Raw genomic sequence first — 14,422 nt, 5'->3', positions numbered from 1 at the left:
CTATTCAATAATTTGTATTACCATTCACTGAGTAGTACCATTTATCCTAGCTACTAGCCACGGAAATGTACGAAGTAGATAACATTCAGAAAATCCAGCGAGCTTGAGGGTATACAATGCTATCGGAACCCACTTCCCATGACCCGGACAACTTTGGAACAGCTAAGGAGTACAAAGGGCATTAGTACTGCCTAGTAACTAAGTATCGGCTAATGTACGTCTTGGGACCAAGCCGAACTAAGTAAACGGGCTGAGAACCATGAAGAGTGGATGACAAGCGGGCCACAAGACTTCGATCTATTTGAACTCGAAATTACTGAACAAAAATCAGAAAATCCCTACTACCACCACTATACTGCTGCTCCTGCAGGAGTAGAAGTAGGCCAGACACATAAAAATGCTGTAAAACGCATCATTTGATACTTCTGTGCAGAGATGATCATTACTAGGTTACCATTACTAGGTAGTACCTAGTAAATAAAGTATTCAGAAGTCCGTGCTGGCTTTTACCCCCCAGCCTGGCCTAGACTTTGGTTTTTACCCCCGAAGATCCTTTCAAGGACTAATGCACAATAATGGATCCGAATCTGCTAACACGACGAGTAGTTTTTACTAAGAGGCTCTAGACTTGCGGGGCAAATGGCATTCTATACTTATTTGAGGAAATAACAGGCGCGCAAAGTTATAACGAGACTGGAAATAAGATAATAAGACGTAATATATTAGGATTAAGTTATACAATCCCTTCGTGTTATTGATATTACTAGCCTAGTAGTGGAGTATATACGGCATTGACTTTCAAAACACATCACAATTCAATTGTCCGATTAAACTGTAGTAAATTGAGAAAAAAGCAAATTTTCAGATCTACTAGACTGCAAAAGAAATAACCCGCACGACATAATTAAACACTCAAGCTAATGCATGTCAATACATGGGGTTTTAGCTTGTTGACTCCGTGAAGCGTGATTGTACTTCGACTCAGACTCGACGGAAGTAATCAGATCTAACGAGTAATTTGAAACAGAAAAATTTATCCTCACTCAAGATTGAAGTCACCTCCAATCCACTTACAAGTCTTCTTTATCGGAGTTTGATCATTGCGGGCCTCACATTTCCATTTCGAGCCACCAATATACCCCTTTGAATCCGCAGAGCCGTTCTCACTATAGACACGAAGTACGAAATCGTCAATACTAAAGATACCATTGGGGAAATCAACCAGGTATCTTGTATCCGTGCAATGATCCGGGTGCTGTCCTTGAGAATCGGCCCTATATTCAGTTACCAGTTAGCTTCAGGTGTCTAGCGAGTTGATCATAGAGAAAAAGAGAGTTGGGTTAGACTCACCAGGACCCTTGACAGTTGCTTGAGACAGATCCGATAGGGTCTGTGAAGTTAAGCCTTACGAAGTGCGTCGCAGGTTCTGACTGCTCGTATATGTAGGCGTCGATATCTGTGATACGGATAGGTTGAGCGTCGCGCTTGATTTCGCGCTTGAACCCGCTGGGCGTGGCTGAAGCACTGCTGGCAGCAGCAAGAAGCATAGCCGAAATGGTGGTGGTCTTCATTGTGAGGTATTGAAGTCTCGGATGGAATGGGAAACTGTTGTGAAGATATAATTCAATGGATATGATGGAAGGCAGAGAGGGATGGCAGAGAGGGATGGCAGAGAGGGATTTCGCGAATTTATAGCTGGGATAGACGGTATCTTGACTGGAGATGAACCAGACAAGTAAAAAGAAAAGTCATGAACAAAAGTCATGACCAAAAGACCTTTCAGAAGAGAACAACATCTATGAATTTGTGTAAATTGGGGATTGGCAAATCAGAATGTCTTTAGGGCAAAGGAAGGTGGATGTAGTGAAGAAGGCTGGACGCCTTTACTGGGGGCCTAAGCAACGCCAATAAAAGGAATTGAGAAAGATCTGGAGAGGAGGCTGGTTTAAACTTGTAGATCTTTCAAACCGTGAAGAGATTTGAAGATTTGTATTCTTTAAATAGAAATCATGCGCCTCAATTTAATGCATGAGTTCAATGTTTCAGGCATCCTGTCTAGCCTTATCAATCTCCACCACTTGGCAGTGAGTTTGCTATATTTTATGCATTCAGCATGGAATTTGATTCAAAGTAATATCAATCGAGCTCAAGGGATGTTACGAGATATAATTTAGCTTGAATTGTTATAGACTGTTTCCAAGTGTTGGCTCTGACACTCGAAGATAGTCCCTCTTGAGACTGGAATCATTTACGATGAGGCTCTTACTATCAGGCTAAATTTCATGTATTCAGAAGAAACTGGTTACATTCCACATCTTTCAAGTTGCCAAGGCGCAATTAATAAACCACTACTTATACTATTACGCAGAAATATTACTTCAAGTCAAAATATGGAGGAGACAAAAAGATGGCTTGTATTCAAGTCAATTGCAAGCCAGTTGCATTAGAAAGAAATGGTATCGTCAAGATGGTAAGAGTCAAAATTAGACCAAAGAAAAAAAAGGGGAACGCAAAAGATCGTCAACACTGTGGTTCAGGTATCGAAATATCATATCAGGGCATGAGAAAGAACGGTAAGTGGTAAGAAGGTGGAGTAAAAGATATAGAAAGAAAGAAAAAGAGCCAAATTTTCAGCAAGGTTGGCCGGAATAGAATTTAATGATTGCGAGCGGCACGAGGTGCGCTCAAAGTTGACTTATCAGATAGCCAACCAGCCTCAATATCCTCAATCATATTGTCCAGCTGACGAATGTTCGCACGGCTGTCCCTCACGGAACCTGGTGTTTCGAGTCCGCTATGCTCACTGCTGCGAGAAGAACTCACCCAGCTGTCTGGGCGAGAACCATGAGTATATTGTTGTTGATGATACCGACCCTGACGCTGATAAGCATTTGAAGGGGCTGCTGAGAGAGGAGATAATGCAGCCTGTAAGCCTTCCATCCCGCTGTCTTTGACGCCGGCGTTGAGGGCAGCGAGGAGAGCCGCTTGCAGGATTTGATTCTGACGTTCCAAGTTCGCGACGCGGTCTTCGAGGAAATGATTTGGCTCTTGTGGAATGCATTGACTGCTCCGAATCTCTCTCGAACGGAAAGTGGATTGTGAATTAATTGATCTTGGAGATGCGAGCTGGTCCACTTCATGGGAGCTACGACCTTGCGGTGTTTGTGACCGCATGACGTGCTCGTAGCGAGGCCGGGTATGCCCGGTGCGCCCATCCACTGTATCGTATTTGTGGCGGATAGGGTAAGCTCGCTTGCTTTGTTTTTCGGCCTGGCGACGAGGGCGAATGGTGTCTGCAGCCGGTCCAAATCCCTCATCGTCCGAGGATGGAAGCGGAGATTCAGGTCGACTAGGCTCGTATGACTCAGGAATACTCTCATGGCGAAGACTGCTGCGCGAGCTACTGCTGCGTGATACCATGGAGGCTCGGTGGTGGGCTGGACCAAACGATGCCTCTAATGACCTAGAAGGGGCTCCTGTTGGTGCAGTGATATTCCGCTGAGCCATGGCACGGCTGCTGGTCATTTGTGCTGATGGATCTGGTGGAAGTGCACCACTTGGTGGAGGAGAAGGAAGACCAAAAGGAAGGTTCTTACGATCGACATTCGAGTTGATCTGGAGGCTCTTTCGAGGAGCCCGTTTTCCACGCTGCTTCACTGGTGTTATTTGACCCAGAACAGGCGAATCGGCAATTGGATTTCCTTCCGGACTGGGCGACTCTTGCATCTTGGGGAGGCGTACGCTGGAAGCACGTTTCCTCGGGGATAGCTGTTCGGGTGATGTCGAATGCGGTCTTTCAATCGAGGCAGGTGACTGGCTTTCATCATTCTCATCGATTGCAGAGTCTACCTCTCCAGCAAATCCCAATGCAGTTGCTGGTCGTGTGTCTTGGCTTTCGGGTTCATGGGGGTCTTCTGCAATAGGGGAAGGTTGGCCAGGTGGCAGATCCATTCCCTTTGACTTGTGCCGAGCCACCTGTACCGAGAGACTGGATTTGTCAGGAGCAACAGGTGGCGCACGAGAAGGTTTGGGGATTGAAGGCAAAGGCCTCGTAGGTGCTGGGAGAGGGAAAGCCTGAAGGGTTCCTAAAGCTAACGACGAAGGTCGAGATTGGTTCTGTAATTTTTGAACAGGCTTCGAGGAATTAGCAGCAGCAGGGGCTGACTCGGTCAAATTTTCGGAGGACATAAGTGCTCCATTGCATGAGATTATTTCTTTCTCTTTCTTTGAAGCCATTGCTGGGGCTTCAGACTTATGCTGCTGTTCGTCCACGGGTTTGGCTAAATCTTTTGCCTCAGTTGAAATATTTGATCTCACTGACGGTGCATAGCTAGGAGGTCTCTGATATTGAGGAACCGACGAAAGTCTCCAAGCATTCTTACTGGACATGCGTGGTGGCGCAACATCTGGGAATAGCTTCAATGAGCGTTGTGAAGGGGCTCCGGTAGAGGCGATAGCTGTCGATGTCTCGGAATTTGATCTGGGCAGCTCTGAGACTTTAGCTGGAGTGGAAACATCCTCGCTGGACTTATCTGTCGATACTGGTTTGTCGATACTGGCTGGGAGGGGTTGGCCCTCTGATTTCATAGTGCCTCTATCTTCGTCGATGATGCGGTTGCTTGAATTGCTGGAGTTTGAAGGTCGTCTAACATGGTAACTACTCGAGCCACTACCCTGAGTGGCTACCATTGAAGTCGAAGAAGCCGGGAGATCGATACTGGCGTGGTGAGTACCCGATGGGTTCGTAGCTGGTACTGGGACTGGTGCTGGTGCTGATGCTGGTGGTGAGTTGTGGCTTTTATTGCTTTGAATTGCAATATCACTTCGAGCCGCAGGCCCGCTGGTAGTCGAAGATGGATATGGCGAAGGTGATTTTTCACTGAACTCAGTCATGGAAACTGCGACATCTACCAGTGATCCGAAGTCACTAAGGTCAAAAGAGGCTAAGCGACTTCTCGTATCTGTAGATGATTGCTTGCTGTGACCCTTATTCTCCAGCCAAGGTCGTCCAATCTTTTCAATATCTTGCTTCTTCGAAGAAGTTGTTGATGACCTCGAGGACCTTGACGTTTTCGACAGAGTTCGGTCAAGGCTACTCTTGGAGCTTTTCGCTTTGGACACTGGTAAAAGATACCCTTCTCGCTGAAGGGCAGCCATTTGTCGAGCTTTCTCTTCCTCCTTGGTCCTAGGGGTCGATTCTTTCTTTGGACGTTGAGTGAAGTGAAGTAGGCGTCGATGGAAAGGTTTTATTTCCTTTTCCTTTGGGAGCGGCTCTTGAGGAGGGTCGGGTCTTTCAGGTGATTGAACAATCGGCAGCGCTGTAGTACTATCCGCAGGAGCATTCTGAGTTTGAAAAAAGCGTACAAGATCCGTTAGACTTTCATTCCGAGGAGCCCTTTCAGCCATGCCCGCAGAGCGGGCTTGGGGCTTTGGGGAGCTTACTCCTCGGGGACGGGTTGACTCTGGAGAACCAGAGCCCCCGGTAGACATGCTGGAATGCCTGTGTTTGGACTTTGGTTTCGATGGAGGATCTGGCCGGTAAGTCCTGACGATAGGACTTGGTGCTATACTAGTATCACTCTCATACGCAGGATCCCACTGATGCATAAGGGCATCAGTTGGTTGCCTTTGCAATCCGGCTAGTCGCCGGGCTCATAAGGGTCTGCAAAATGCAGTCTGCAAGAATTGACGAAGCTGTTACTTCATTAGAACAAGATATTCTGAATAATTAAGATGCCTGCGAGGCAAAGCTCACCTAATTATGAAAGAGGCAAGTCTCCAAGCTGAATAGGGGGGGCTGTGGCGAGACAGATATATGCACATATGCAAATGCAGAATGACAGGTATACTAATATGTACAGACACAAGCCACTATATACAGACGAGGTAAAAGGGTGGCGTCTGAGGCGAAGGCTCACAAAGTGGAAAGAAAAGAAAGAAAGCAAAACGCGCAGCTGAGACGAGGCAACCGAAAGGGAGAAATAACCGGGTTTAAGTGCGAGAAAGCTGCAGGATTTTAGAGTTGAGCTGTCGCATCTCCTTGAGCGAGAAGAGGGGCGTCAACGCCATCCTAGAATCGACGATCCAGACGCAGGAGTAGTTCGGGCCCGCTCTCCGAAAGCAGATAGCCTGGAAAGGGTACCGATATAGTTGAAGCTAAAATCATTAGTACCTTCACATTGTGAGGGAGGGGGTACACAAGGGCGAGTTCCTGGAGAACAGGACGCTTGGCCATGGTTAGCTCCTGGTCATCTGGATGTGTGACCCTGCACGGCGTGGTTCGGGATCGGAGCGCCGCCAATATGACACAGCATTTGGATGGATTGACAAACTATTTCGACTTCGACTGACCTCGGCCTTCATCACCTGTTCTGATTGGCATTTAATGAGTTCACCAAAAGCACCGAGCCCTGCTGCAGCACAATCCCCTTCGTGGGCATTGCATTGTACGACCTCCAGCAGCTGAAGTCATGAGCCCTTTCTCGTCGTCTTTTTTGTTTTTAATCTTTGCTTAGGGGTTCCCCAGTTGTTGAAAATGTAAGGGGTCTAAGCCAAATGAACCAAACCATTGGGTTCCTTCTGCCCCCTCCTCTTTGAAAAAGTATAAGCGACGTCAAGATGTGAGGTATCAGTTCTCCACTCCGGGACTTCACCCGCAGATCCCAAGGATCCCCGGAGCGGGTAGACAACGTCGATCATGATGAGCTGCATTCCCTGTTGGTCATTCGTTTTGAAAAGTACAAGGCCATCTGCGCCTTTGGATAATTTCAGTCTAGCAGCATGGAGCAAATAGAGAAGCGGAAGGAGGTGATGTATGCCCGCGAACCTTAGTGTCGCCGATTATTGAGGATATCCAGTTGATAGCCCACATTGGAGGATCCACCAGCCCTTGCGTTTGGATCTCGCACACACTCCTTCATCGCTTTTATTCTCCGAGAACGGTCTTGCGGATACTGCATGATTCACGCGTCGTTCCTGGATTTTGTTGCATCGTCCGGGTGGCGTAGCCGGAACAGACCGAACATGATGAAGCCGAGTGATGTGAAGAAAATGGAAAAAAATAGCAGAGTGGGAATCATGCAGAAAGAGGGAAAAGTACGAAAAGATGGGCAAACATGCCAATATCCACTCCTGCACAACACCAGACGATCTGTCAATCCCCGTCTGTCACAGAATCAACATGACCTACGGGCCATGGTTCTACAAGACCCAACCCATTTATAAAGAAGAAAAGTAGCCGTGCGGAATTTTAAACCCCCACGATGAATGAAGTTAATTGTACATACAGGGTACATGAAGAGAAGAACCCGGGCCAATCCAGGCTGTTGGAGACGCCTTCTAATGCTTACATGGCGGATGCTACCAACTTGAGGTCGTCACAAGTCAGCATAAACACACAAACAAAGAAAAATCAAAGAGGAACGATGCAAATGCAAGTGGGACCAAGGGTCAAGGTGTGGAGGGTGAACAGGTTCGTGGCGTGTTCGTTGGTCAAGGAGGATAAGTCGATCGGAGAGATGGAACATCTAGAACAGAGTGGCTCTCTCTAGCAAATGAATATGGGACAGAGAAGGGAAATGTCTAGCGACAGTAGGACCAAGGCTGTGAGACATGCGACATCTAGTTACGTCGCTGTTTGGGACGTATAAATGGGTCGACGTCTTTCTTCTTGCGCATCATGGGCGGTGGTCTGGGTTTGGGCGGGGCCTAAATAGATTAAAATCAGATCAGATCAGCGATAGATCATAAAAAAAGAAGAGATGAAAGAAATCTCTATCAAATCGATGCTTACCTCTCCGGCTCTGGCAGCCGATGGCCCACTTGGCGCCTTGATTCCCACCGGATGTGTTTTTCCTGTCGGTCCATATGCTGGTCCGTCACGGGAGGGTTTGATGAGATCCTATAACTCAGTGTCAGTGGCGGAGGCTGTGTGCAAAGTACTCCCAGATTATGTGACTTACGCTTGGTGGGGCTGGATTGTGAGGTCCATTAGGAGCGTTGAGTCCCTTGGGGCCTTTAGGAGCCCTCGGAGGGTTTGGAGGGGCTTTGTGGTCCTTGGGTTCTTTCGGAGCCTTCGAAGGCCCATCGGTGCGCTGTCGCATTGCTTGTGGAGCATCAGGCGCCGAATCATTACGCTTGCGCTTCTGTTGACCTTTGGAATTACCCTCTTGGGTCTTGACATTTGGCGTATCATTTGTGACCTTCACAACGGGTACTTGTGGATTTGCGCGGGCAACCTGTTTCTGCTGCTGACGTTCGGATGTTTGCATTCGCAGCTCGACATGTCTTCGTTCTTGGTTTTGGAGACGCTGTCGATCCGGCTTGGATAGCATCTTTGAATTGCATTGAGAAGTCAAATGGCCAAATTGTCCACAGCGGACACACAGTTCAGCTGTGCAATAGGCTTTCGAGTGACCAGTTAATCCACATCGGAAACATTTGCCTCGTGCAGCTTCTTTGGCCTCGGCGTCGTCGCAATTCATGGTGAAATGCTCGTTGCTGCCGCAGATGCCACAATTCTTTGTGGTGTCTAAGCCCATTCTGCCACCTGATGGTCCCTCTGGTGGGAGATTCGGGGTGCCTCGGCCGGAGACCGACACCGACACCGAACGAGAATCGAGCCCAATAGACGCCGAGGATGGTTGGGAAATGGGCGGCGCTGGCGAGTCCGCTGCGGGTGACTCGGGGGTTGTCACTGCAGGCGCTTCGGTCGTCGGCGCTTCTTCAATTGACTGTACAGCAGGCACGTCGACATCTGTCATCTCAACTTCTTTGTAGCCAGTAAACTGCGGACGATCAAGCATACGCAAAATATCGCCTTCACTGTAGACCTGTCGTCCACGTGCATCCTGAATGAGACTATTCCAGAACTGGCCCTGCATCAGCGACTGGGAATTACCCAGAACCCAAAGTGATGATTTGGCACGAGTCAGACCAACGTTCATACGTCGAATATCAGACAAGAAACCAATACCTTTGTTCGAAGCACGGACACAGGAAAAGATGATGATTTCACTCTCGCGGCCTTGGAAGGCATCTGTGGTGTTGAAATCGACTTTGTTAAGAATTTCCTCGCCGTATCTGGCAGCGAATTGGATCTTCATTTCTCGCAATTGACCCTTGTACGGAGTGATGATACCAATTTTGCCAGTAAAATCGTAGCTCTTCATATCCGTGGTGAGTCGGTCATAGAGCTGCATTGCTACTCGCAATTCTGCATAGTTGATCAAAGAGTGGCCCTTGGTCGCACTCTGGTGCATGCCCTGAACGTCGAAGAAGCGATAGGGACTAAGCAGATCACTTTGATGCCAAGGGCGTCGTCGAAGCTTTGCCATATCGGCGCCATCTTGCAGTTTTCCATCGTAGAATGTGAGACTGGGGAAACGACTGATTTCTGGATGCATACGATACTGGACATCAAGCAAATGTACATCTTTTGGATGGTTCTTCTGCATACGGACGAACAAGCTCTGCTCGTACTGGAATGAAGAAGCCATCTTCGAGAGAACAGTAGGTGGCAATTGCTTCGGGTCACCAACGAGAATACACTTAGAGCAACCGTACTTCAGAGGAATCAAAGCACTCAGCTCGATACACTGTGCTGCCTCATCAATGATGACGGTTTCGAATTCAACATTCATTCCCTGGAAGATTTCGTGTCCAGAGCCGCTGAGAGTAGTACAGATAGCGTGAGCTCCGTCGATAATCTCTTGTTGAACACGTCGCTTGTTGAGCTCCGCATTTCGGTTCTGAGTGTGTATTTGATCTCGAGACTTGTCAATATCCGTACTCAATTGAGATCTCTTCTTTTTCGTCAATTCGAACTCGCGCTCGAGCTCCTCAGGAGCGGGAAGACCCTTTGCTCTGCAATCATCCAGCGAAGAGCGAATCTCTTTAAATCGATTATCCGTAGCCTTGTGCTGCTCATACAGCTTCTGCATATCAACGCCATCTTTGGAGCCAGGATTTTGGCTAAGCCGTGCAGTCACCATTTCGTCAAGGGTGACATCCAGCACTTTAGAATTGATCGCATCACTTCGGCCCAAGCGAACAACTGAAAGGCGTTCATGATTACCGTTAACCGTCTTGACGCCCTCCTTCAATCTCATCACCAACTCGTCAACGGCGGCGTTACTCGGTGCACATATTAAAATCTTCTTTCCAGGCGCCTTTGGCTGGTTGGCGTGATACCCTGGTCCGATAGAAACAGAATTCTTGCCGAGGACATTGCTCAAGAGACTCCCAACAAGGGCGGTAATTGTCTTGGTTTTACCGGAACCTGGAGGACCCTGGATCAGAGTAAAGGCATCATTATCCATGGCATGTCTGATTGCCTTGGCTTGAGCACGATTGACTGAGTAATTCTTCATCAGGGGGTCAAGTTTAGCATCACCGTAGGGAAGTATAGGTGAAGGCTTTGCCTGGACAACTTCATCGCATAAATCATAGTACTGCAGAGCCATGAGAGCGCCATACTCTCGTTCAACGGGAATCAATGATGTGATTTTGGCGCCCCACGCCGTTGAGCCAGTACCAAATGAAGAGTGGAACTTGCTGTTTCCAATGTTCATTCGATATGTGACTTCTTGCTTGCCACCTTTACGGTTGATTCCAGCTACGCGAGCGAGTACATGGCCCACGTTAGGGTCACCGGTGGGGTTTGATGAGCTGGAAAATAAGACAAGATCGCCTTCACCCATATTGAAGTCTTTGAGGGGCATTCCGACGGGCTGTGTACTGAACTCGATCCATGTATCGACAGTCAGGCGAGACATAATCTTAACTTCGAAGGGACGAAAACCGCCCTCCTCCTTGGCTTGTTGGAAGCCTTGCCAGGCTTCCAGTATCAACAATGGCTCGAAGGTGTTCTGGTATTCAGTGGAGGTGCGGAATGTACTAGACACGAGGGAATAGTCGGAGCGACCAGACGTAGGGGGGTAGATCACCAGTTGAGAAGAAATCCCAAGCAAGGATGGAATGGTGAAGACCAGAAAGATCTGGTGCCAGCCGAGCACGCATATCCTTGACCGAACGTTGGCGTTTAGTCTTCTTGACCGGCTGCTGCTGCAGTGACTGTTTCTTGCTGAGCTCATAGGCTGCCACGGCATCGGGCTTCTTTGCCTTCGCTCCAAACAGCTCCTTGTCGAGTTCATCTTCGCTCTCGGAGTCTGTGTCTGATCCAGAAGATACCATCATACTATCAGCAGGGAGGGCATGGTCCTTTCCTTTCACACCGATACCCTTAAGACCAGAGCCTTGCTCCGCAGTCTGCTCCGCAACACCACGTGCAGGAAGGTTCTTCTTCAACCGCGCGGCTATCTCCAGATCACGCTTCTTCTTGGCTTCCTTCTCACGTTCACGCTTCTCACGGAATGACAAAACGCTGCTAGCATCATCCTTGGGGCGCTGCGCAGCAATCTGTTGAGAAATGGGAGGCCGAACTCTCGGAGCAACCAACGACGTTTTGCCCGCCTGCAGCTGAGCTTTACGCTTAGCTTCAGCGGCCAGGCGATTTTTATTAAGCTCCACGGAACGAGAAAGGTCAAGCAATGTGCTATCAGGGATCTCCTCAAAATCGTCGTCACTTGGCGCAGCACTTGCAGGTCGAGATGACGGGCTGGGGAAGTCAGACGTCCTGGAAAAGGAAGCAGTGATAGAACTCTGCTTTTTCAAAGCAGCAGTAGAAGCTGTGACAACTGGCTTTTTGTAATAGGCCTCCAAAGAACGAACCAATTCGGCCTTATCGCGAGTTGTCAGGATTGTCCGGATTTTACCATTGACTGACACGCCTTCAATAAACTCCAACGCATCCGGGCGTACGGTGGTAACATCCAAGCTCCCCAGCCTACGAAGAAGCTTTGATACAAGGCCAACCAAAGTATTGGCCAGGTATTCATCCTTCAGCCTCAACCATTTGACCATCGCACTCATTGTAGTCGTCGGGGGCTTGAGAAAGTTCTCCGATACTGACTTCTGACCAGGATCCGCATCTCCTACTGCACCAAGAAAGACACCATACTGATCAAACAGGAAATCGGCAAATTGGATCGTATCTCGACAGAACTCGAGCATTACGGACTTGTCATTACCCCGAAGATGCCAAGCCTCAGTCTCGTTAAAGATTGTAGTCAATGCCTGCCAAAGAAATTCCCAAAGTTTTTGTAGTGACAGCACCTCGCGGCGATCGGCGAGATTTCGAGTACGTAACATACCAGTCTGGCTGTTACATAGAATCTCTACAATGTCAGTGCCTGTATGAAGCATTCGCGGAGCCGGGGCAAAAGTTTTCATGTTCGATATTCTCCGGAAAGACCAGCTAAGGCCATACATGGTTGTCGTGAATGCCGTCTGTAGTAGATACGAAATAGCATCTCGTCGAGCAGAATGACCGCTAACGTTCTTGATCAAATCGACAGAAGCCTGATAGGTATGCACATCGGCTGCAAAGAGAGTTGAAACGAGGGCACTGCTGGTATCCTGACTTTTAAAGAGCGACTCCAGATGCTCTGGCTTGAATTCCGCCAGGCGTTCGATGATTTGGCAGGAAAGCCGCGTAAGATTATCGTATGTTTCATTGAATGTGCCCTTCTGCTTGTCTTCACTTTTGACGGGGAATTTCTCTAGACCAACAAGGGGGAGAATTCCAAGCAAAGCAGCTGTCGAAAGAGCGGGATTATCTTGGTGAAGATGCTTGACAACCGCACCCCAAATCGGAGGGGAGTAAGTTGATACTCTGTGAGAAAGAGTTCCGTGTTTAAGAATAACCTCATAATCACTCTTTAATGACTGGCATTCCAAGGCAAGGGTGTTGCGAACGACATCCATACACAAACTGACAATTTCTTGTTGGCGGCTTTGCTCAATATCGAACGTCGGTGTATTGAGGATGACTTCAATGATCTCACAAAGAACACTCATGGTAGTTTCCAGCACAATATGATCCACGGAGCTTCGGGAGGCTTCATTATCGGTAAACCGGCGTAAAGTATGGAGAATACTCGTAAGGCCAACACGGAAGCAATGATATCGAGATAATTGAGGATATTGAGGATTCTGTAGACGTCTCAGAAGTTGCAATGCCAGGAAGCGCGATGCAGCAGGCGAATGAGCGGGTTTCAACGATGACAGAAACGGATCAATCCAGGAGAGCATGTCCTTCATTGCAGACTTTTCGTAAGGTTCGCCATCGGTGGTCTGCATCAAGAAAGTGTTGAATTGAGTGTTGAAGAATGTGTGTTCCATGAGGGCCTGTGGGGAAATCGTCTGCATGGCGTCCCAGAAATCAGCTGGGGCCTTCTCCAGGAACGTTTGAATGGTGTTTAAGAGAAAACGCAGGCCAGGAGTCGGAAAACTCAGATGATCCACCGATAGACGGAGAGGATCAATGTCAAGAGCGCGAAGTTTGTGAGTAATTTGCTCTTTATCAAGCTTCCTGACGATTAATTGCATACCACGCCATAGCCGTTGGATGACAGCTAGTTGCGGCGGTTGAATAGATGCAGCTTGCAAAGCACTGAGGAGACCATCACGAATGGCCCAGTCGAATTCCAAGGACGTTGGAGGACGCGCATACCGAGTCCAAGTAGAAATGGCCCAAAAGCTGCGGAGTTGATTAGAGTCGAAAAGAAATCGAGTGACAGCCGGCACATAGTCTGAAATCTTCAGCGTCCGCTTAGTCTGTATCAATTTAAAGGGCTCGTCAAAGTGCTCGGTCAAGAGACTATCATTGCGCAACATTGCATCACAACTCAAAGTCTCAAAGATTGAAAGCAAAGCTGCTCGCTCCAAGACATCCAAAGCGATCTGCGCCGCAGGTACACTTTTCAACTGAGTACTTGCCGCACTCAAGTTACGAGTGATACGCTTGATATCCCACTCATCGACCCTTTGAAAGAAAGTCTCGATATCCCCGTCGTCATAGTCCATCTTAAGCTGATCCATGAGCCAGATTTTCCCCGTGTAGTATTGCTTAATGCAGAGGTCGCATTTTTCCAGGTTCTCGTCGAGCTTAGTCAAAACCCAGCTTTGTAGTTCTTCGACACCCTCTGCGTTGTATGCGAGAATACGCATACAGGAAAGGAACTTCTCTTTTCGAGCTGTTGCCACCTCCACTTGCTCCTTGATGCTCTTCCCCTGCTCATCGATATGGTCTAGATTATCGTATCGGCCGTAGTCGTCGTCATTCTGGCGCGGACATAAGAGGTGAGTTCCCTCCGGAAGAGCTTTCAACTCTCTATCAAAAAGCAGCAGTAGTTAGCAGTGTGAGGGAACTGAAGTCCAATCAGACTAGAGGCACTTACCCAATAGCATCCACGAATTCCATGCTGGAAAACTCAAGAAATGGGATCAACTTGAAACCTCCAACATTCGACAAATGTTCCCTTCTCCGACCAGGTTTCTCCTAACACATTTCACTGAATGG

The 14,422-nt window shown here is 48.2% G+C and overlaps 3 protein-coding genes across 3 annotated transcripts; all 3 read right to left on the bottom strand.

Moving 5' to 3' along the window:
- Nucleotides 1–1,039: 1,039 nt before the first annotated feature.
- N7469_000630 (uncharacterized protein) lies at nucleotides 1,040–1,571 on the bottom strand (the record flags this gene model as incomplete). Its single annotated transcript, XM_056639550.1, has 2 exons — nucleotides 1,040–1,274; nucleotides 1,351–1,571. The coding sequence occupies 2 exons, from the start codon at nucleotides 1,569–1,571 to the stop codon at nucleotides 1,040–1,042; spliced, it is 456 nt and encodes a 151-aa protein (XP_056505307.1).
- A 1,084-nt stretch (nucleotides 1,572–2,655) lies between these two features.
- N7469_000629 (uncharacterized protein) lies at nucleotides 2,656–5,490 on the bottom strand (the record flags this gene model as incomplete). The annotated part of the gene is made up of 1 exon (XM_056639549.1): nucleotides 2,656–5,490. The coding sequence occupies one exon, from the start codon at nucleotides 5,488–5,490 to the stop codon at nucleotides 2,656–2,658; it is 2,835 nt and encodes a 944-aa protein (XP_056505306.1).
- Nucleotides 5,491–7,620: 2,130 nt separating this feature from the next.
- On the bottom strand, nucleotides 7,621–14,323 carry N7469_000628 (putative tRNA-splicing endonuclease; the record flags this gene model as incomplete). Its single annotated transcript, XM_056639548.1, has 5 exons — nucleotides 7,621–7,707; nucleotides 7,793–7,900; nucleotides 7,962–10,868; nucleotides 10,930–14,233; nucleotides 14,301–14,323. 5 exons carry the CDS (start codon nucleotides 14,321–14,323, stop codon nucleotides 7,621–7,623), a joined length of 6,429 nt encoding a protein of 2,142 aa, XP_056505305.1.
- Between the last annotated feature and the right edge of the window lie 99 nt (nucleotides 14,324–14,422).

The sequence above is a fragment of the Penicillium citrinum genome (assembly GCF_028827155.1).
Source record: "Penicillium citrinum strain IBT 23319 chromosome Unknown utg000001l:1.0-4955037.0:1.0-4956770.0, whole genome shotgun sequence".
Classification (NCBI taxonomy): Eukaryota; Fungi; Ascomycota; class Eurotiomycetes; order Eurotiales; family Aspergillaceae; genus Penicillium; species Penicillium citrinum.
This window is presented reverse-complemented; position numbering and strand designations above follow the sequence as displayed.